A 22,717-nucleotide genomic window follows, 5' to 3' on the forward strand; every position below is an offset into this window, starting at 1 on the left:
AGGTGATTCTAACGCAGATGGGTCTGGACCACTCTCTAAAAACACCAAAGACAGTTCCTCCTCCCAAGATCACATGAATGACATGGACCTCTAAGTACCCAACACTGTCTCTTTATAAATACGAACATTCACAAAGCTGATTTCCTTAAGTGCATACTCCACTTAGCTCGTTCCCTCTCAACAGGCCAGCCACCAAGGAAAACACGAGCATTCGGGACATACTCCGTACTTCAAAGCAGTTCAGATTGAGTCATCACTATTTGGGGAAGGGGGAAAAAAAAGCTCAACAGTATGTTTATCTTACTCAGAGGTTTCCAACACATTTTATTTTGCAGACCACTGGTTTGTAGCTTTTGAGGACCAACATCTGTATAAATTCCTATAAAATGTCCAGTTAGTTTCAGTTCTGCAGCAGCCTCTTCTGTACTGCACGCCATGCTCGTGGCCCGGGGTCCGGCCGCACATGCATAGAGGCTGCTCGATGGTTCCTGAGGGCGGAGCGGCATCCGTGCTGAAGCCTCTGCCAGGGAGCTTCGTCTTTCCAGCGGCGGTTTCCTTTGGCAAGAAGCGGATCGGTCTACACGCGCGGCTTTGGTGCCTGCAAGCAGGAAGCATCCGGAAACTTGAAAGACGTGATGTTTTTTTCTCTTACGAAGACAAGACACTTGAGAACTCGGTGCCCTTGTGCTTAGTGACAGGAATCCCTCACGACTGTTTAGTAGGTTAAAATATAAGAAAGCCTCTGGTTTTAAGTAACACAGGTAACACCTTTTTAGGTTGCCTATTTATTCTAGAACTACAAAATTTAATTCAAGAAAATATAGGTCCCATGAAAGACTTGAAAGTTTTATAAAACTAAAATCTAGTTTTCCCCGATAAATTGTACTTTAGGCAAAAATCCTCCCAATGCTTCTAAAATAATACTAAAAGGGGCATCTGATTATACAAGAGCAATTAAAAAAATTAAATATTTATTTTGAATAACAAGTTTTTAAGTTCAAGCTGCAATGTTGGCAATGCAGATTTTTAACACAGATCACAAAAAGCGTGCACAAAAAAATACTGGCGCAAAGGACAAAATAATGCTAAGAATTAGGCTAAATAGCTGCTGATTTTAAGAAAACAAAAGGCCTGAAATCACTATACAAAATATAAAATGTATTAAACACTACCATCCACAGAACAGTTTTTATTATTGATTATATTTAAAAATTATTTGCGTAATTATATATTGAGCTGTAAATGAGTATTATACATGAACCTCCTTTCGTGAGGCCATTCCTTCTTGCACTGTAGAACAGTATAGTATCATTGCAAAAAGTATCCTTTTTTTTGCTATCAAAGAAAACAGTTAATGGTATTACTGTAAATATCAGGAAGGCTACAAAAAAAAAAAAGAAATCCAATTTCTTTTTTGTCTTCGAAGTGCTTTCCATGCAGAGTGAAGCACTTGCCTTGTGGAACTGAATGCACTACTGGGCAACGTCCTGGGTCCGAGATGCTCTTGAATGACAAGACCAGGCTTTACAAATGAAAGACTCAAAGGAATCATGCAACCTCTCACTACTGGGACACCGTCATGTGCCACTTACCAATGCTGTCTTTCCAGAACACCATTCAAGACACGTAAAAAAAAAAAGATCAGACTTATATGATAAATATACATAAAATGAAAAGACACAAACTGCTATTTGACACTACTATTGGTAATGTCTGTGCTATGTGAAAGCACCTTTAAAAAGAGCCTATGCGGCAAGAGATAAGTGTCTAAAGATTCAAAATGAATCAACAGTATTGGATAACAATATAATTCTCAACTCAGAAGCTGCCTCAAGATTAGGTGCATCTTCAGTTAATGTAACAGGAAAAAAAGGCAATGGATTTTATTTTATTAATTGTATCCACTCACAAATCGACCTAAGGTCACCAGATGTGTAGACACAATGAGATTTTTGTTGTTTATAGTCTTTAATTGAAGTGATGATAAAGGAAATAGATCTATTTAAAAACAAAATCAAACAGCTATTTCTGTCTAGATTAAGAGGTCGCCCCGGGTGTGGGATTCACATTTTGAGTGGCCACTTGCGGTGCGACTTCGATGATCCGGGGTTTGTCTATGATCCTGGCTGTGCGGTTGCCCTTCTCTACAATCCCAATAATCCATGCTTGGTGACCTTCGCCGTATTTGGGGGACTTTATCTCTGCACAGAACCGAGCTGCTTGCTCTCGTGGTAAACAGATCAGAAGGCCTCCTGGCAAAGGAAAAGAAGGAAATGCCATTAGTCGTGACATGAGAGCAGCTTCTCTGCCTCTATTCTTCTAAAAAGCTTCTGCTCAGATCCAAGTTCCATCAACAACTTGCTGCTATTTCCAAGTTGCTCTTCCCATTCAACTAAGAAGCTTGCTCTGTTCTGCAGAATTACCAAGGAATTAGGCAGTGTCTAGGTAAACTCCTATTGTATTAAAACACACACATACACTCACAAACCAACAAACTTTAAACTGTGAAATGACCTACGTGTGAACCATTTAATGCTGCGTAGGAGTAAGATGTTTGGGCCTCAGTAATGTACATGGTAGCTCTTTTTTCCAGGCTACACTGTAGGAAATATTGACAAACAAAAGAGAACTCTTGCTTTTCAATTTGACTGTCTACATGGATTCCTTTGTCTTAACCCAAGAACCTTTTTTTGGTGGTTGTTGGGTTTTTTTAAAATTTAAGACTCATGAAAGAGTGTTTGCCTCAAAATATCTAGATTCTAGTCCTGACTCTGGGATTATCTTCAAAACAGAGAAAGTATAAAATACATTAATATAAGACCTTTGTTACCGGGCATGGTGGCTCACACCTGTAACCCCTCCCAGCACTCTGGGAGGCCACGGTGGGAGGACTGCATGAAGCCAGGAGTTCAAGACCAGCCTGGACAATATAGTGAGACCCCACCTCTACGAAAAAATTAAAAAAAAAAAAAAATTAGCCAGGCACAGTAGTGTGTACCTCTAGTCCCAGCTACTTGGGAGGCTGAGGCAGAAGGAGTGCTCAAGCCCAGGAGTTTGAGGCTGCAGTGAGCTATGATCAGACAACTGCACTCCAGCTTCGATGACAAAGAGAAACTCTGTCTCAAAATAATTAATTTAATTAAATAAACCTTAGCTGCTATTTGTAGTAGCCAGGCCAAAACATTTTATTTTTAAGTAGAAATAACACAATCAGAAAAAAAAATTTATATCCTTCCTACGAAAAAGTAAAAACTTCTCGTATCTATAAAGGAAACAAATTGGTAATATTCATCAATTCATTCAACATCCATTTAACTCCCACTAGGTGGCAGACACTGTTCTGGCCAGATATTGAACCAGCAGGAAATAATCTCTGTCCTCTTAGGGCTTTTTTTTTTTTTTAATGGGAATCTGAAGGGCCTTCTCTCTGTAAAGGCTGTGAGAGGCTCAGGAGAGTCCTGGCCACCCACCGCCCAGGGCTGACGTGAGCAGGGCTTTGTGGTCCAGCAGTGTGGTCACCGCCTCAGGCCCTACCCCCGAATCACCTGGGCAGCATTTACGGTTACTGAGGCCCACACCCCCACAGACGGACTACACCAGGTTTCCTCGGGGCTGGGTCCAGGCCTGTGAATTTTTTAAATTCTCAGGTGAATCCACTCTTTTGCCAGGCTACAAAGCTAGAGTTCTAGAGAAAAGGCAATAGGAATGAGAGAGCCTAAAATCAAGGGAAAAAGGTAGGGAGCCTTAAAAGACGAAACAGGATTCAAGGTAAAGAGAAAAGAGGAAGAAAAGACAAAAATACAAATAGCACTTTGAAGACATAACATACTATTTCATTTGTAAAACAATAATTTTAGACATTGTTTTCAAGGGAAAAAATACAGCCTGTTCAATGTGAGTATTACAGTTTATCTCAAACGCTAAGTTTCCAATGAAAATTGAATAATGACTTATTTTCCCCATATTCTCCCTCTCCCATGCCCATCTCCGTATTTCTGCATCAGAAAGGAGAGCACAGGTTACTAGACTGCTCGATGACACCCACGATGACACCCAGGACAATGGGGACTGCAGCCCACCCAGGAGGAGGCAGGAGGCACCAGGACTGGCCTACAAAGTGGGGTCGCAGGCACGGACTGGGCTGCTGCCTTCTCACGGAACTTTCCGTGAGCCTCACTAGTTTAGTCCTCAGACTGGGCCCAGAGTGCTTGTACCTGACGTCTCCGGGCAGGTCCCGTGCATGAGGCCGAACATGTTCCCGCAGGCCTTGCTCACTGCAGCCATCTTGGCCAGCACGGGAAGGTTGTGAATCACAAACGACACCTCGTTCCTCTGCTGCTTGGCCAGGTTCTGCGCGTGGCCCAAGATCCCAAAGCCTGTGATGTCGGTGGCCGCGTGGGCATTGAACGTGTGCATGAGTCCTGCGGCTGAGAGGGGACAGAGGGGTGACTCTGAGGGAAAAGTACGTTTCCTCGACTCAAAATCTCACACGCACAACTGGTCTGAAAATTCCTCATCTGTCAGGGAGACGACATATAGGAATAGTGAAAACGTAATATACTGAAAAATATCAACCCAAACCAGAGTGAAATTCTGATTTTTTTATTTCAACTTCAACTACCCGGAAACCATCAGAAGCTTCAGTCAATAGTAATTTTCCGGTTAATAATAAAAACTATACGGAGGAATTATAATCTCAATGGAAGGTAAACCTGGCAAGACCATCCTTAAAAAGAACAGGACTTTTTAAGAATGCCTGACTTAAAATCAAGGTACTCTCGCTAGGGACGAATTAGATTAATTGCCTGAAAGTTTAATCCTTTTGTTTTTTAATTTTAAAAAATGTATACTTTTTGGAGCAGTTTTGGGTTTAGAGAGAAATTGAGCAGAAAGTACAGGCAGTTGGCATGTAACCCCTCCCCCCAGTCTCGCCTACATTAACATCAGTGTAGTTAGCACATCTTCCGAGCCAATGCTAATGCATGACTATTACCTAGAGCCCACACTTTACATTAGCGTTCACCCTGCTGTCAATTCCGTGGGTTTTTACAAATGTGTAATGACATGTATCTGACATTACAGGATCATGCAGCAGTTTCCCTGCCCTAAAATGCCCCGTGCTCTGCCCATTCACCCTCCCTCCCCCTGGCCCCTGGCAAACACTGATCTTTCTGCTGTCTCCAGAGTTCTGCCTTTTCCAGAATGTCATGTAGTTGGAACCCTACTGTACACAGCCTTTTCAGATTGGCTTCTTTCCACTTAGCAATATGCATTTAAGGTTTCTGCATGTCTTCTCATGGCTTGATAGCTCATTGCTTTTTACTGCTTGATATTCCATAATATGAATCCACCAGTTTGTTTATCCATTTGTCTACTGAACAAATGGCTGCTTCTAAGCTTTGGCAATTATGAATGATGCTGCTATGAACATCTGTGTGCAAGTTTTTGTGTGAATATAAGTTTTCAGTTCCTTTGGGTAAATACCAAGGAGCACAACTGCTGGATCACATGGTAAATATATTTTAGTTTTGGAAGAAACTGCCAAACTGTCTTTCCAAAGTGGCTGTACCACTTTTCATTCCTACCAGCGATGAATGACAATTCCTTTCATTCCACATCCTTGCCAGCATTTGGTGGTGTTAGAGTTTTAGATTTCTGCCATTCTAATCGATGTGTAGTGGTATCTCATTGGTGCTTTAATCTGTAATTCCCTAATGACAAATGACGCTGGGCTTCTTTTTATATGTTTATTTGCCACTAGTGTATCTTCTTTGGCAAGGTGTCTGTTAAGGTCTTTGGACCATTTTTTAATTGGATTTTTTTGTTTTATTATTGTTAAGAGTTCTTGGTATATTTTGGATACCAGACCGCCCACAGCGGACCAGGTAAGTCGGTTACACGGTGGAAAATACACAGTGGTGGACATGTTTGAACTACGGCTACACACAAGGAAGAATCTCAGGAACATTAAACGGTGGATGAAATCAGTAAAAAAAGAAAAAAAAAAAAGCAAAACTAATTTATTGTTTAAAGACATAAGCCTGTGTGATAAGAAATATTCTAAAATGCAAGAGAATCAAACACAAAAGTCAGTGGTTATCCCTTAGCAGAAATGCAGATGGGGTTCGGGCACCTCTGGGCTTTCAAGGTCATGTTCCGGAAATTGCTTCGGGAATATAAATTTTCTAAATTTCCTTTCTAAATGTTGGTTTGCTTCCAAATCATTTACATAGAGCAACCCAACAAATGTCTAGAAACAGTCTGCCTGGCATGTCACGTCAGGACTTCAAAAGATCCACAAGAAGTGCTTCTTTCTAAATTATGAAGATGTAACTGGCGCTTTCTACATACATATGAAAACCAATAAAAACTGTGAGTATATGATGCTGAAACCACATCAGGTGATTCCCTTGGCAAGGCTTTTTTCTTGTACAAGTCACATTTACACTCATTTCTGCTGAGGACACGTCATGTATTTAGATTCCCATTACCGATGCTCCTCGGCTCATGATGGGGTGAGGTCCTGATAAACCCACTGTAAGCTGAAAATGCATTTATTGCACCTAACATCACAGCTTAACCTATCCTGTCTTACATGTGCTCGGAACACTTAAATTGGTCTACAGTTGGGCAAAATCATCGAACACAAAGCCTATTTTATAACAGAGTGTTGAGTATCTCGTGCAATCTACTGAATACTGTACTGACACTCGCAAACAGAGAATGGCTGTACAGGTAATCAAAGCACAGTTTCCACGGGATGTGTAACGCTTTCGCATCACAGCAAAGTCAAAAACCACAAGTTGCTCCATCATAAGTCGGGCCCCACCACCTACGGAAACCAAAATGGTGGCAGCAGAAGATGGTCTGAAGTCACTGGCCAAATCTGGCCCATGGCCTGTGTCTTCAGCTAAGAGTTTCGGGGGCGGGGGGAGTCAATATGAAACTGAGACCGCATGTGACCTACAAAGCCTAAAACATTTACTATCTCGGCGCTGGAGGAAGTCTGCCAACCCCTCGCCACCCGACATCGTACCTGTCCTGTTGAGTCTCGCCATGTTCATCATTGCTTCTTGGTAGGCCAACTCCACATCTTCTTGGGTGACCACTAGTTTAATTTTATTCCATTTTTCAGGCTAATGATAGGAACACAGGTGAGGAAGACAAGACGGAAAAATGCGATTAATCTTTCCTGCTAGCCACTGGACAAAAAGACCAATAAATTTTTCTTAGTCATCTTCTGGGGGGCTTTATCTAATTTTGTACAGAAAATTAAGTTTTCCAACTCTTTGGTTTTTCTGTGATTAGTATTTCGAGTCTCCATTCGACCTGTGGGTATAGTGTCTCTTCTGCCCTGCTCTCATCCCACGTTTCTGTGATCAAACATCACGGTTGCTGGGTACGTAACACCGGCAGGACGTCCGGCTGTGCCGCTGCACACACGGGGCTGCAGCCTGTCCCTCCACGGCAGCGTGTAAATCACAGCATTAACAGCTTTGCGTGCCCTCCGTTTCTCCTCCGCATCTCCCCTATTAAGCTGCCGGCTTTTACTTTTCAAACTATAATTATATTTTTACTGACTTACACTGACTTTTGGAGTCAAGCTACCTTGCTGGATCAATGAAAGTCAAAACAACTTTAACTGCAAACACACTGAGGACAACCTCTGGTGACCAAAATAGGTGTCAGAAAAAGGACAAGGAAAACCATTCTCTCTTTTCCTCAGTCTGACTTTCAAAGCGTCACGATGCTGGGGTCACGGCACACTGACCTCACAGTCCGTTAACAGCCCTCATGCGGGCAATTCACCTGTTTATTTTTTAATACTATTACGAAAATCCAATTACCTGCCACCCAATGCAGTAACTAGATGCCAGCAGTAACTTGTCTACCCTCATCCTGTGGCCCCGTCACTTCCTGAGGGGTAACAGTTATTCTGAATTCTGCACTCATTCCTCTGCCTTTTAAAAGATAGTACTCTCTTAACAGATGCCTAAGCGATACATCTCTTGGTTGTTTCTGATCCTTATAGGAAGTATGTTGCGCTATTACACAGTCCTTGGAACTTGCTTTATTCAATCCTGAGCATTTTAAGAAAAGCTGGTTGGAAAACAGCAAAGGTGGTGCCAACTTAGGAGTGGGGAGAAGAGAGGGAACCCCAAGCCCCATCTCCGACAGCCCTGCCTCGCCTGCTCCCAGCTCTCCTGCCAGGTCACGCGGGCCCGGGCAGTCGTGCTGGAAAGCACCTCTGTGGCTTATCCTTGGTAAGGGGACCTGACCTTCCACCCCACTTGACATCACCAGGAGAGGAGGGAAGAAAAAGCGAAAGAATGGGACAGCCTCACAGAATTTCTCTGCTGTATCAAGCTAAGATATGTCTGGTTGACAAAAGACATACAATTATTGATTATTCTTTTTCAACTGTTTATCAGGACTAGTAGTTTCAGATGATAGCTGTAGAAATTGAATGCACCATGATATGTGAGAATATACCACAATCTTATTAATTTTTGAGTTGTTGTGGCAATGAAAACAAGTCAATCTTAAGTATGATTACAGCTCAGTGGAAAAATGGCTCAGGAGAAATATCCTCATATTCTAGATTCTTTCTCCATAAGAGAATTATTTATTAAAATGTTCTGAGTTACTGATCAGTTTAAAAAGAGAAAACTACCAAAGAAAAACTGTCCCAAACCCCATGACTAAAACAATTTAAACTGTCAACAACCTGGGCCTTATTTATATCCAAACCACTACACTTTCCACAAATTCTCTTCCACCTTATTTTTCAGTCATGTTTAAGATGTGAAAGACAAAGCTATCTGGCACCAAATAAACAGAAAAAGCCTCCCAAATTCTTTATAGAAAATCCACGAAGCCCCAAGCTGGGGCCTGCCGACTGTGGTCAAGCATTCACTACACGGAACTTGCACTTAATTTACCTGAAACCTCATTCACCCTCCCGCCCATCACACGCGCAGTGGTTTACTCACGATATCCAGCCACTGGTGCACGGCGACAGCCACTTGTGTCCCCAGGGGTTTCGTCAACACCAGCACGTCCCCTGGCACTGCGTTATCAGGCCTAACGGAAAGAAAAAGGGCACATTCTAACCAAACCAACCAGGAGATAAATTCATGATTATTACAACAGGAGAAGGAAAATTCTGTACGAAACATATTTGGTTTTGCATTTACTTAAATTTAGGCCAACTACCAGCATGTACTAGATTGTGCCTTGCAACTTGATACTAAGGCTATTGCTGGAATAAAACATTAAACATGTGAGCCAAATTATCTACTAGATTAAAGAAAAGGGGTACAAAGACGCCAATCACGCAGCCGTCAAAGCTTTCATCAGGCCCACATTGCTCTTGTGGCGTCTATGAGCATGTGTGTAATTTCCAGTACAGACCCACAGAGTTCCAAAGTGATTCCAGGCAACAAGACTTCTGCAGCAAAGAATGCTTTGTTTATAATCATTTATATGAAAGATTCAGGTGGGACTTTCTGGGTTATGGGATTTGGCTGGAATCTGTGGGTCTGATGTCTTGCTGATTCTGAACCCAGGTTCTCAAACTCAGACTGACCTCTAAGGGTTTCCTACTTGGCAACCAGACTCTCACCTAGTCTCTGTGACAGACAGCAATAGGACAAAGGCAACCCTAAAAACACAACGACTGATCCCCCAGATATCTACCATGTTCGTATCCTCACTGCCAAGACACAGGTCTGCCAGTTCTTCCTCTCCCAGCTTGAGGAGTTGTCCACGTAGCTGTTACAGCCTGACGCTGGACTCCTCAAATACTCACCAAATTCGGGGAAAACCAAAGCCAGGGCACAGACTTTCAAACCAACACCTTGCTCCCAGCTCAAGCCATACTATTTGAATCCACTTGCAGCTTTGAAAAAATATAATTTTGTGATGCTCTACAAGAAACCCATTTTCCAAAAACTAGACTTGAAGACACGAATGTCTTTCAGTTTGGACTCAGCCATGAAGCTGATATGTTCTTGCATTTCAACAGTTGTATGCAACCTATGAATTCATATCAATAAGGCAGGTGTGATAAAACTGTTTGGTTATTTTAAGTTCTTTTTCTACCAGAAAGCTGGATTGTGTGAGACAGATGGAATTCAGGGTCTTTTGTCCCATCTAAGTGGAAAGCTTGAGAATTAATGAACAAAACATACACTGTGAAAACAAAACCTTGATTAAGTAAAATGCAAGATCCTTAACAGGAAAGATGTCAGATATTGACTCTAAAAGGAGCGCCTATCAATTAAAAAATGGGCAAAAGATAAGAATATATGAAAAACACGCTCAATCTTACAAGAATGAGGTTAAAACCACCCAACGGATCGGTGCAGATTCAGAAGTCTGTTAACACACTGTGCTGGTTAGGATGTGGGGAAACCAACACTCTCATTCATTGCTGATGGAACATAAATTGGTAGCAAAACTAGAAGCACACGTACCATCTAACCTAGCAATTCTATTGAAAAAAATCTTACCTACAGATTCACACATGCAAAAAAATGATCTAAGCATAAGTTAACTCATTGGAGTATTATTTGTAATGTCAAAATAATTGAAAATATTCTAAATGTCAGTAGGCTGGTTAAAAATATACAGGGACTGGCAAAGAGGCTGCCTCTGGGAGAGAAATTGGAGGCCCAGGTGCAGGTGAGGGCCTTTGCATCACAGATCCTTTTTATACTTTGTGAATTCTGAACCATGTGAGCACAGCACCTTATTAGTATCTATTCAAAAAATAAAATAAATAATTGCAGTTTCCACCTCCTTCAGAAAATAGAACGGGTAGCTTTTCTTAACAAAACATCAAATATGGAAAGTGATGATGTCAAACAAAACATCAAATATGGAAAGCAATGATGTCGGTTAAGAGGGAAACTTCTCCAAAGAAGATACATAAATGGGTAAGAAGCACATGAAAAGATGCTCAACATCACTGGTCACCAGGCAGATGCAAAATGCAGATCGAAAGCCATGAGATACCACTTTGCACCCACTAGGACAGCGCGAGTCAGACGGACAGACTAAAAATAAGCCTGGGAGGGGAGGTGGGGAAACAGGAATTCTCATACACTGCTCCTGGGAATGTGAAATGGCACAGTCACTTTGGAAACCAGTCTAACGGTTCCTCAAGTTAGACGCAGTTGCCAAACGACCCAGTCCATTCTTAGGTACAGACCCAAGAGAACTGGAACTTACATCCACACGAAAAACTTGCACCTGAATGTTAACAGCAAAGTGGAAACAACCCAAAGGTCCATCAACTGATGAAAGGATAAACAAAATGTGGGAGATGCCCATACAATGGATGATTCAGCCACAAAAGAGAATGCAGTACTGGCTTATGCTACAGTATGGATGAACCTTGGAAATATTATTAAGTGAATGAAGCTAATGGACACAGGGCTTCTTTTTGGGGCGATGGAAATATAGTAGTGATGGTTGCACAACCTTGTGAATACTAAAAACCAATAACTTGCATATTTTTAAATGCTGACTTGTATGTTATGTAAAAAATCTACTTACATGATAAATTCATTTGGCTGGCAGACAGTTGTAGCAACTCCTCCCAAAACAATCCAGGGGTTCAATACTGTTTGGCCTCCTGTTACAGAGGTTCCTGCTTCCTCTGCTGCATCTTTAAAACCCTGTATAATCAGGGGCATCACTTTATCCCTTTCCTATGATGTAAAAGGACACAAAAGAAAAGTCAAAAAGTTCTATTCAAAACCCAGAAAGAGAGTTCTACATTTATAGCTATAAATAGGATTGCAAAATCCTAAAGGAAGTCCTGAAAGTTTACACAGGGCAGAATGTAACAAAAGCTAGGGAGTATTTTACATCGTAACCACTTTATCAATGCTGGAAGATGTTCTAGGTAACAATGTGAACCACGCCTGACAACACGGTATGTGACGCAGTCCACAGGACTGGCCCTAAGTGTGACAACCATTAGAAGTCAGCTCTCTGATGCTGCTTAAGGGTTCCAAGACCAGCTCACTACGCACATGTACCCCTGCCCGAAGCTTCCATCCTACCAAGGAGTGCGAAGATCGGCTGAGGGCTACGAACAATGCACACCTGCAAAGCCCTCGCTGAGGCCACAGTACACAAGCGATGACCACAGCACACATTCTAGGGCAGAAAAGGGCCTACTGAAAACTCGAATTTCTGTACGGCAGGGCAAACTGTTGGGGTCTTTTTGTACAAAAACAAGTACCTGTCAAAAATCACCTAAATGGAAATTCACCTCTGGTTCAAGGACACCAAGGCCCGAGCACATGACATATGATGGCCCCAGCCCCATCACTGTCTACACCAGTGACACCCCCAGCCACCAACAGACAAGGTGCCTGGTCCTAAGTGCCACCTGTCTTAGATTCGTAGGGCTGTGCCTGATCCCCAGGCCTGGCACTGAGGCACTGTTACTATGGCCAGAACTTTTTTAAAACAAATACACAGAAATGTCTTGGTTTCAGTCTACCCGGAGGAGAGAAAGGGAGCAGGTGGCAGAAATGAAAAGATGAACAGGCCAGACTCTCTCATTTTAATTTACTGATAACTGCCAAAAAGTGGAGAGCCGGAAGGAATACTGGAAGCCATATGGCCGGGCACCTCACTTTCCAGATGGGAAACGAAGTCTAACCAAACCCAGCGATGCGACCACAACAGCACGGACCAGTGTGCAGCTGGGCGCCTCCTACTTACCCTGTCGGTCATTTTATTACTGACTCCAAGGAGCATCAGCATATTGTCACATTCTGTGACCCCCATGGCGTAGAGGTCACTGAGGACATTGGCACATGCTATCCTGCCCTGGGAAGAGAGGGGAAATGTGAGAAAGGACAACTGGGGACTTTCCATCTGTAGACACAAAGCGCGAGCCCACGGAATGACCTCCAAGGAGAGCCTGGGGACTTTCCAGGAAGAGCAGCTACCGGGACATGGTCCTCAGTTTCCACGATTTACAGACTACGTTTGTTTCATCAGAGAACCACTAGGCCATTCACTCTTTTCCCAGTTATTTCTGTTACTACGTCTTCATTCTTGTGCAGAACAGAGAATTCACAAGTTCTTTCCCATTCTACATATTGGGAGGAGTCTGTGGTTTATTTAGACAGGGGAGGGTGCGTGTGTGGCCGGTGGGTAATGACAGGAGGAGGTTAGAATCGATGGCCTAGGGGAGGGGTGTGCAGTGAAAACGTCCGAATACAACTGTCCAAAAGCAAACTTAGAAACAGCCACTTATCCCAGGCAGAGCCTAAAAAATGTTGATCTTAGTGGTTACAGAGAAGGAAATGGTTTTTGTGCACTTGGATTGAGAAACTCTTATAGCTTCTGTTCAACGCTGTAGGATAAACAGGAAAATCGTCTTGTTTGAGAAACAAAATAAATAAATAAATAAAAGAACAAACATCCAGGGCTGAAGTCATACTGTGTTCGAAAGAAAAAGAGAAGCAGTTTCCAGTAAACGGTACCATTTTATTAGGAGCTTTAAAATACAACTCAATAGAAATACGATAATGATGATTTTTTTGCCATTGGAGATTTTTAAAGTGTAAGTTGTCATTGTCTAAATCATTATTTTTTATAGACAGTAAAGAGAAAAATGACAATTTCTTCTTCTGACATAAGGACAAACTCCAAAGTAGTATCACTCCCGATGGCTGTTTATTGGCTTGTTTTGTGCTTTCTTATGATTCCCTAATAGATCAGCAACGCCGCTCAATAACCTTCTGCAGATGCCCTTTCAACATCACCAAGCCAATCACCAAGCTAACAGGGGGTCTGCAACTTAGAGATGCCAATGACCAGTTGGCATGGCAGTGATTTACTGCCCCTTCTGCTCTGGGCACTCTCACTTTAGCAGATGCTGCAAAAAGGACCATTTCCTGTTCTAGCCATCTCTGCCACCTGGTCAGGTGGGATGAGGGTGTGGCCTACCCGCCCAGTCTCCAGAGTATTGCTCTAGAGGAGAGAACAGATGGATATGCAGAGGGAACACAGGTTTCCCATAAACTGTTCCCCTGTCACTGGCACTTGAGACATGAGCGTCATTTGGCTACCTTGTGGAAGTCCCTGTGGGTGCAGCTCAATCCCAGAGTCCTTGCTACCCAGGAAGGACATCTGGCATTTTATAGCAAATGGAATATTCCCAATCTCTTCACTGGCTCCTCTTGGCTGGCAGAAAAGTGGGATTAAAGGTTGGGTGGATCAAAGAGCGGCTGGCTGCAATCATGCAACGAACAACTGGGAGACACACCTGCGTGGTGCATGACCAGCGGCTGGGAACCTCAACTCAGGGCTCAGAGACACGTTACACACAGCACCGTGTGACACTATGGTGGGTGGGTGTATGTGGCTGGGTCGGGAGAAGTAACCGGATATCAGAGTAAATTTTCAAGAACTCTAATTGTGATGAGATGCTAAGCTCCCATATTTCTGGAAGGAAACATTTAGGATCAGTCCTGTTACAAAGTATAGCCACATCTCCATCCTAAAATACACGAGTGTCAAAGGAAGAAAGGCACAGGGAAAAAGGAAGAAAACGACAGAAATGTTGTCCGCAGACACTCAACAACAGGTGTTCTCACACACAGACGCGGCTCAGCCACAGCCGCAGAGGGACTTCCCTGCTCCCGCTGTAGCTGCTTTACCCATTGTGCCAAGTGTGAGCAGGGCAGAGGTCACACAGCCCCAGCGGGGGATGTTATAGAAACAAAACCAAAACCCCGCCCCCACAGACACAAAACTCCAGCCATAACCAAAAACCGAACGCATAAGCAGCTCTAGTTACACAAACACGTGAGGTCAAACTTACCATCATGTAGGGGTCGTCTACGATAGGATAAATGTAATCCGTGGTTTGAACCAAGGAAAGACCACCGTGCCTCAGAGGGATGACGCAAGTATCCATTCCAATGCCTGCGGAGATGGAAGTCATCAGCACCCACACATGAATCGGGGAAGCCATTGCGCATTACAGCCCCAGCGCCTGAACAGGAAGGCCCTGCACAAGATACGTATGGAAACTGCACGCTGCCAACCAAGCCATGTGTTTCCTATCAAGAGGCGTAACTGAAATAAACGTGAAACGTAACTAGCTTAAGACAGAAAATAGGAATAAAAATGGTAGTCATCAAGACTTAATTTCAATATGGCGCAATTTTTAAATCTTAATGATGCCTTGAATAAAAAATTTTCCTTTTTACTATATGATTTTTTTCTTGTATTATTTTACTGTAGTACTGTATCATGTGCCTGGCACCCTACAGACTTTCTTTAAAGAACAGTACGAACGGAACTTGGGTTATTTTATCTGTAGTTACTTTGAGCACATCTTTACATGTTATCCTATTTTTGCAACAGAAAATCTGCAAAATATTTTGCATATAGAAAATGCTATTACTTTTACATTTTAATCAAAAATAAAAATCCAAAAAAGGAAAGGACAAAGCCAGCTCAGCGATTTCCTCATTTCCAATTAAGCGTGTATCTAACCCCTCTGGCACCTACGTGATCCATTTGTTTCATAGGTTCCCAAAAGCCTTTTTTAAGAGGAAATCTTCAAATTTCATGTTATTCCCCCAGTAAAAAAAAACTTATAAATGCCACCTGTACTAACTTATAATAGGAACAGGGACTGGCCTTAAGTTTAACTTCTCCCCATTAGAAAGAAAACTGCTAAACAAGCCTGGGAGAAATTTAGAAACAAAAGTTATTTCTAAATAGTTAGAAAGACAGACAACTGATGGGCTAATCAGAAAGAAATTCCTCTTTCCTGAAATCAGCTTTGAAGTAGTCAAGACTAGCTACCATAGGCTGCATTTCTTTAAAAATCACCTGTAATACTGACCTTTTACAAGTTCAGACTGGCATTCCCACCAGGTGAGCTGAATACAGAGTGCTTCCCTGCACCCCCTTCGGAAGGACAGCCTCTGCCCTTTCATAAACTACAGTTGTTCCTCAGTATCCGCAGGGGACTGGTTCCAAGACCCCCCTCCCAGATGCTCAAATCCAGATGCTGAAGTCCCGGATATAAAAAAGTATAGTATTTGCATATAACCTATGCACACCCTCCTGTGTACTTTAAATCATCTCTAGATTACTTATAATACCGAATACAACGTAAATGCTATGTAAACAGTTGTTATATTGTATTATTTAGGGAAAAATGACAAGGCAAAAACGTCTATACGTGTTCAGTACAGACACAATCCTCCACTCTTTTCCCTGAACAGTTTCAGTCCGTGGTTGGCTGAATCCATGGATGTGGACCCCCTGGATAGGAAGGGCTGGCTGTATTTGCACTTTTCAGTCCAACAGCCACAGGCAAGAAAAAATAAGGACGAAGTACAAAAGGAAGCAAGTCCCGTATTGGACTCTACCCCACAAATTTGGAATTCCAACACAAGAAGACTTAATTATATCTGAACCACATTAAAATGACCTTTCACATTTTGCATAAAGAAAACTACTGGGAACCCCCATGTCGGTATCATGACAGCGACAGACCTAACAGAGGCTGGGCCATGCAGGTACCTTATCTTTTTTGATGCAAAAATAAAATCAAGTTTAATAAAAAGCCACAGATTGTGAAGTCAGGCTGATTTTTTACTAAACTAGATGGCAAAACAGAAACTCTTGGTGGAAGACCCAGCCAGGGAATGCAGAATTTAATTTCAGAATAGCAAGTCTCACAAATCTGAGACAACAGGACTACACTTTACTAGTGATCAGTTTTCATTTGGCAGACAAGAACATGTATGATAATTCACGTAAACAGCAGCTATGTGCGCAGCCTCTCAGAAATTTATGTAACAATGCTCTTTAGCACTTATCTGGAAATAGGGTAAGACTCACACTTTAACTTAATGGATTCTCCCTAAATTGCTAACTCCAACAGCTGGTTATTCTGTGTCTAGTAAGATTTACTTGGGGAAATAGTGGAATGTGACTACTAGCAAAACTTTAAATTACACATGTGGCTTGCCTCGTATTACTTTTGGACGGCACTGGTATATAGTGATCGGTTTAGAAATCACCTACTCAATTTCAAGGAAGGGAGAGAGAAGGGGTGGGCCTGAGATGGGTTATAGACCTTGAAAAACTAGGAGTTCAAACTGAAAGAGAGGGACAGACCAGGTAGAGGACAAGCAGGACGGCAGGAAAATGTCACAGAGTCGGGGAAGACTTAAACGCCAGTTTAGGTTTAATTATCAAGAAGTAAGGGGGAATTCTAGGCTGGGCGTGGTGGCTCACGCCTGTAATCCTAGCACTCTGGGAGGCCGAGGCAAGAGGATCACCAGAGGTCAGGAGTTCGAGACCAGCCTGAGCAAGAGTTGAGACCCCCGTCTCTACTGAAAAAATAGAAAGAAATTACCTGGACAACTAAAAATATATAGAAAAAATTAGCAGGGCACGGTGGCGCATGCCTGTAGTACCAACTACTTGGGAGGCTGAGGCAGAAGGATTGTTTAAGCCCAGGAGTGTGAGGTTGCTGTGAGCTAGGCTGACGCCATGGCACTCTAGCCCGGGCAACAGAGTGAGACTGCCTCCAAAAAAAAAAAAAAAAGTTATGGGGAATTCTAGAACATTTTTAGCAATAATGACACCTTCCATCGAGAGAAATAACTCAAGTCATCATACCACCACCATCACCAGCGGCAATCAGTACGTGACAGCTCTTAAGTACCAGGCAACAGATTTAACATTTCTTTAGTTGGGACACATCCAGCAGACATGTACACGTTTAAAAGCTATTTTGGTTCATCCTTCAATTATACCATCTCAGAATCCAGGAAATATTAACAGTCAGTTAGAAAAAAATTAAAACCATAAACATACATATATGTATATACATAAAAAACATACATGCAAATGCATACATGTATACACATGTATTATGCATACAGGTACAAATACACACTGTACACATACACAGAAAATTTCTGGTACCCACACAGTGTCTAACAGTATCATTATCCCATTTCATAGATTAGGAAACTGAGACTCAGGAGAATTAAACATTAGTGACTAGTAAGTGACAGTGCTGGGGCAGTTAGAAATAGGAATTATTACTTCATCCATAAGGTTTCTATTTCATTTGTTTTTGACCATTAAACAATTATCTTTCTTGACAGCTACCTAAGAGCTTTCCCGGTACATTCTCATTTCTTGACAAGTAAGCTGACATGGAATCCAACTCACTCACTGTTATTTACCCACAGCTTACACATCAGCTGGACAAGAGGGACAAGAGGGACAGTTCTCAAACTGAACTCCTGGAGTCCTACAGGCACTAGAGCCTGGGCTGTAAGTTTTCCTCCTTCCCAACCAAGGCAACTCTGCTTTTATCTATACCCTGGGCTCAAAACCAATGTGGTAAGACAAGACTTTATAACAAAATAATGGGCAACAATAAAATGAAAACCTTATATAAGAAAGGTGATCAAGTCACAAGGTAGCTGCAGAATACCTAAGCCCCCAAAATACATGTCAAACATGCACGGGCAAAGTGATCACAGTCGTGCATCAGGTACTTAATAAACCACACAATAACCACACTAATAAACAATATCCCAAGCACCTAGAATTTCTTTCCAACTCTCTGTTTGGGGGAAAAAAGAAACTGCTAATGCCATCAGGAATTTGGTAGGGAAAAAAACTGCCCTGGATCCCAGATGACATCCTGGGGTCAAGTACAAATTCATCTGGTCATCTCCGCCCCTTCTGTGTCTGGGGCAGTCCTGTCCCCCACTCCCCTCCACCCCGAAATTTTCAATGAATGCACACTGCAGAGGACCCCCAATTCCCTCCCCGACAGTCACTGTTCTCCAAGTACTGTAGAGGATGCTTAAAGTACCGCCTTAGAGCAATGAAGAGAATGTAAGCATTTTAGGGGTCACTTCAGGAAAAGGGCATAAAGGAGCTTCTGCTTAATCTTCAGCTAAGCAGAAAATTTGACTTAATTAAAACATGCTTTTACTGTAATATAATTATCTCAATTGCATACTCCATAGTTTAAAAATCATTATAGTGCATATCTTGATGCTTTTCAAGTACTTCCTCCAAATGAGTTAGAACAACATAAAATAGTTATCATTGGATTGCACTCTGAATCCCTACAAAAATTGAAGAAAGAAAAAAAAAGGCAACATAGGAAGTAAGTAGAGAAGTCTGGTTTTTGACTCACTGATGGGTTGTAGACTATCAAAGAAACAACAGTATACATACCAAGCCTTGGCATAACGGCTCCCAGAAACTGCTCATCTTCTTGGAAGTGGTTCTCTTGCAAGGGTTCCAGCAATTTCTGCAGGACATCTTGGGGCACCTTGCAGCCTGTGCCCTTCAGCTCGGTGAATCTGGTTAGCCGGAAGCTCTTGTCCAACTCATAACTCTCCGGGTTAAAGGACTCCCGCGTAGACATGGTTCTTGGGCCCACTCCTCACAGCTCAGCCCCTCCCCTCCCTCTCCTGGTTGGCTGAGTTCTTGACAGATCCACCTAGGTATGGCCAAAACACAAAGACACCATTCAAAGGATTCCCACGGTACTGTCAAGAATCAGGTGAACACATGATAGGGAAAAGTAAACGTGATTCAGGGCCACTGATCCTCCCATCATAGTGATACACATGCCAGAATAAACCATTTTAAAAAAGGACTAAACCATCAGTCAGCTGTGGAAGAGGGCCAGCAAGTAAAGTTTCCTCCGAAGAAGGAAGGACAGGACAGCAGGTCGAACAGTAAGTCCCAAATGTTCTTCTAGGGTGCGGTATTACAACCTCACTGCTGGTCCCTTCGTCTGTCAACCTGGGAGTACTGTGGTTTAGAAAGCAGAGGTTCTCGCTAAGGTGACTTTTCTGGAAAACCTTTTGATATCTTTTGGTATCTCACATAGCAAAATGAACCGCCTAATACAGAAACTTAGTGGAAAAGGACAATCATTCAAATGCATTGGACAGAATTCCTTTTGATGCTAAGTCCTCATCTTAGAAAAACATGTCTTCCCTCTGAGCCAGGACTATACAAAACAATCCAAACCCAACAGGAGGCCTCGCTCAAGGGCACGACTTAAAAACGGGAATGGCTGTTTAGCACAGCAAGGTTTGTGTTCTTCAAGAGAACGCTTGGAAAGTTCTCTGATGTTTTAATGCAATGCTATTTCCTAGAAAGCAAACATCCCACCCAACAAACCAGTACACACATCACTGACAAAACATGCTAGTGCTCATTACCATTTCATTGCAGAACTAACACAATAAATTTAACCATCCTAAATCACTAGCAGTTATAGTACTGGGTACCCACCATAAGTTTCTGGACTAAGACCTTCCAAGTTTTTTAGCCTTTGGGGCTCACGCAAAAAAACCAACATGTGCTCCTAGGGTTTACAAACCTCCAGACTGATGCTTTATTGGGCATAGAATTACAGACACCCCAAGTTTTAGGGTCAGTTTTCCCCATAAAATTTATGATTAAGAACATAATTCTCATTTATAGAGCTTTCCATCCCCTGGGAAGCGTATCACTCATTTAAAACCAATCTCACAAAGCCTGAGTATGGGCAGTCATCCAGACTGTCCTCGTTACACAAAAACATGTTTGGGATGAACAGTGGAGCAGGAATTTCAGTGGGAAACCTACAACTCTACAGGAGTAAACCTTCCAACACGATTCCCAGAAACCAACCTGCCCCAAAAGAGCAGGCGAGCAAAGGAAGTTACAGAGATGGGACTTTTGAAGCCATCTTAGAGCTAGGAAAAAGTTTGAACACACCACTTCGACTAGGAAGGCCTTGGAACAAAAACAACGAAGTCCTTCCCTCACAAAATGCCTTGCATTTAACACCGCCTCACCACTACCAGGAAAAAAAAAAAAATCCAACTCACGAGGTATCCAGTTATTTTCCTACCTCCAAGCCCTATATCCCTCTCCCCACCCTCAAAAAGCGGGGAGGAGAATTTGGGGGACTAACTTTCCCAGAGTTTTGAGGGGGAAAAAGTTTGAAACACCTTAAGTCAAGAAAGCGCTCGCGAGTTTTAAAATTCCAAATGGAACGAGGGACGCGAATCACAGAATCACATCCCGACCTTAAGAAAGAACAAATTCTTACACTTCTGGGGGGGCTGTGAGGGGGGAGGGGGTGCTTGGGGAAATTTGGAGTAATTAAACAAAGGCGGTGGGAGGTAAAGGTGCAAAATAAGACACCGTCTACACCGACCCAGAAGCCACATGTTTACACCTTTAAAACAATGACATGAATATTTAAAGCTAACGTTTAACCCTTTCCAGCCCGGGCACATTTCCATTTGTTCAAACAAGCGCGGGGCGCGGAGACCGAGAAGCCGGGAAGCCCAGCCAGCGGGGAGGGGACAGGCGCGACCCTCGCCGGCCCAGACCTACCTACCCCCGCACCCCGAGCCCCGCAAGTGCACAAAGGGGCGGCCCCCGCGGCGTGGGCGCAGGGCCCGGCGCTCTCCATGAAGCCCGCGGCGGAGGCGGCCCGAGCGCGGAGGACGGCACTCGGGGGCACCTTAAGTCTCGGGCTGCCGCCTTTAGAGGCTCCGCGGGCCGGCTTGCGGGCGGAGGCGGTGCGGAGCCCCCAGCCGGGCCATCCCGCGCCGGGCGCCCGGCGGCGGGGGCGGCGGGAGGCGCGCGCGGCCCCCGGCGCGGGGAGGGCGCGAGGCGCGCGCGGCCCAGCGGTCCGGCCGGGGCTCCCCGGGCCGGCGGGGCCCGCGGGGGGCGGGGAGGGCCCGGAGGCGCCGCGCGCCGCGCCCCGGACACCGGGCCGGCTCCCCACGCCGCGCGCGCGGGCTGCCGCCGCCGCCGCGCAAAAATGTCGGCGGGCGAAAAAATTAACCCCTGCGTAGCCGCCGCCGCCCTCCCCTCCACTCCTCCCCGCCCTCCCTCCCTCCTTCCCCGGCCCCGCGCGGCGGCGGCGGCGCGGGCGGCGCTTCTTTTTTAAAGCGGCCCCACCAAGCCCGGCTCTGCCCCTCTCCAGGCAGGGCTGGCGGCGCCGCCGTGCACCGCTCCCCGGCGGTCCCGGGCGGCCCGGAGGGGGATTTGCAACGGCCGCCGCGGGCCTGCGGACCCATGTTCCCCTTTAAGCCTGGCGTCTCGCCCCCCCTCGCCAGGCCCGCCGCTTACCGGCTCGCTTTGCGCCCTCCGCCTCCTCCCGAGAGCGGGCCGCGGCCGCTCCCACAATGCACCGGGCGCGCCGGGCGCCCTTAAGCGTCGCCTGAATAAAAATGCGGCTCCGGCGGCGGCGGCGGGCCCGGGCTCAGGCCGGGGCGCCGCGGGGGCTCACCTGGGTCGGCGCGGCCCTGCGCCAACCGGGCGGCCGCGCTCCCTCCGGCTGGGCGCCGAGGGTGCCTTAGGGCCGGCCGCCTCCCTTTAAGAGGCGGCGGGCCGCGGCCGGGGCGGCTCGGTGGCTGCGTGCGGCCCGGGAAGGGGGCGGGGGCGCTGTGCAGGCCCGAGCGCGGCAATGATTGGTCTCGGGGGAGGGGTGGGGGGTTGCGAGCCCGAGGAGCGGTGGCATCCGTTGCATGATGCAAAAAGGATTGATTTCAAAAGTTGCAAGTTGCATTGGCAGCAGCACTTGGCGCCGGGGCCACCTCCTTCTCCGCAGCCCTCTGGAAGGGCCGGGAGAGGCTCCCGCCACCTGGCCGGGCCGCGCCGC

The 22,717-nt window shown here is 44.7% G+C and overlaps 1 protein-coding gene across 6 annotated transcripts; it reads right to left on the reverse strand.

Moving 5' to 3' along the window:
• Positions 1 to 211: 211 nt before the first annotated feature.
• Positions 212 to 22,477, reverse strand: SEPHS1 (selenophosphate synthetase 1). Of its 6 annotated transcripts, none has more exons than XM_069458918.1 (9): positions 22,186 to 22,477; positions 19,273 to 19,540; positions 14,858 to 14,961; positions 12,745 to 12,852; positions 11,563 to 11,717; positions 8,994 to 9,084; positions 7,037 to 7,136; positions 4,215 to 4,421; positions 214 to 2,252 (listed from the first exon to the last, which is right to left on the reverse strand). In XM_069458918.1, the coding sequence occupies exons 2-9, from the start codon at positions 19,463 to 19,465 to the stop codon at positions 2,038 to 2,040; spliced, it is 1,173 nt and encodes a 390-aa protein (XP_069315019.1). In that variant the 5' UTR covers positions 19,466 to 19,540; positions 22,186 to 22,477; the 3' UTR covers positions 214 to 2,037. The 6 variants fall into 6 exon arrangements, with proteins under 6 accessions (XP_069315021.1, XP_069315020.1, XP_069315019.1 ...); XM_069458923.1 differs by having other exon boundaries at positions 215 to 2,252; positions 4,215 to 4,427; XM_069458917.1 differs by lacking the exon at positions 22,186 to 22,477 and adding an exon at positions 21,446 to 21,680 and having other exon boundaries at positions 215 to 2,252; positions 4,215 to 4,427.
• Between the last annotated feature and the right edge of the window lie 240 nt (positions 22,478 to 22,717).

The sequence above is a fragment of the Eulemur rufifrons genome, chromosome 25, assembly GCF_041146395.1.
Source record: "Eulemur rufifrons isolate Redbay chromosome 25, OSU_ERuf_1, whole genome shotgun sequence".
Lineage (NCBI taxonomy): Eukaryota > Metazoa > Chordata > Mammalia > Primates > Lemuridae > Eulemur > Eulemur rufifrons.

Excerpts from the sequence above, each read along its gene's own strand:
- SEPHS1 (XM_069458923.1), bottom strand. The coding sequence starts at position 19,465 with ATGTCTACGCGGGAGTCCTTTAACCCGGAGAGTTATGAGTTGGACAAG. Across the intron at positions 14,962-19,272 it reads AGCCGTTATGCCAAGGCTTG|GCATTGGAATGGATACTTGC; the intron begins GTATGTATACTG and ends CCATCTCCGCAG. Across the intron at positions 9,085-11,562 it reads CAGCCAAATGAATTTATCAT|GCCTGATAACGCAGTGCCAG; the intron begins GTAAGTAGATTT and ends TCTTTCCGTTAG.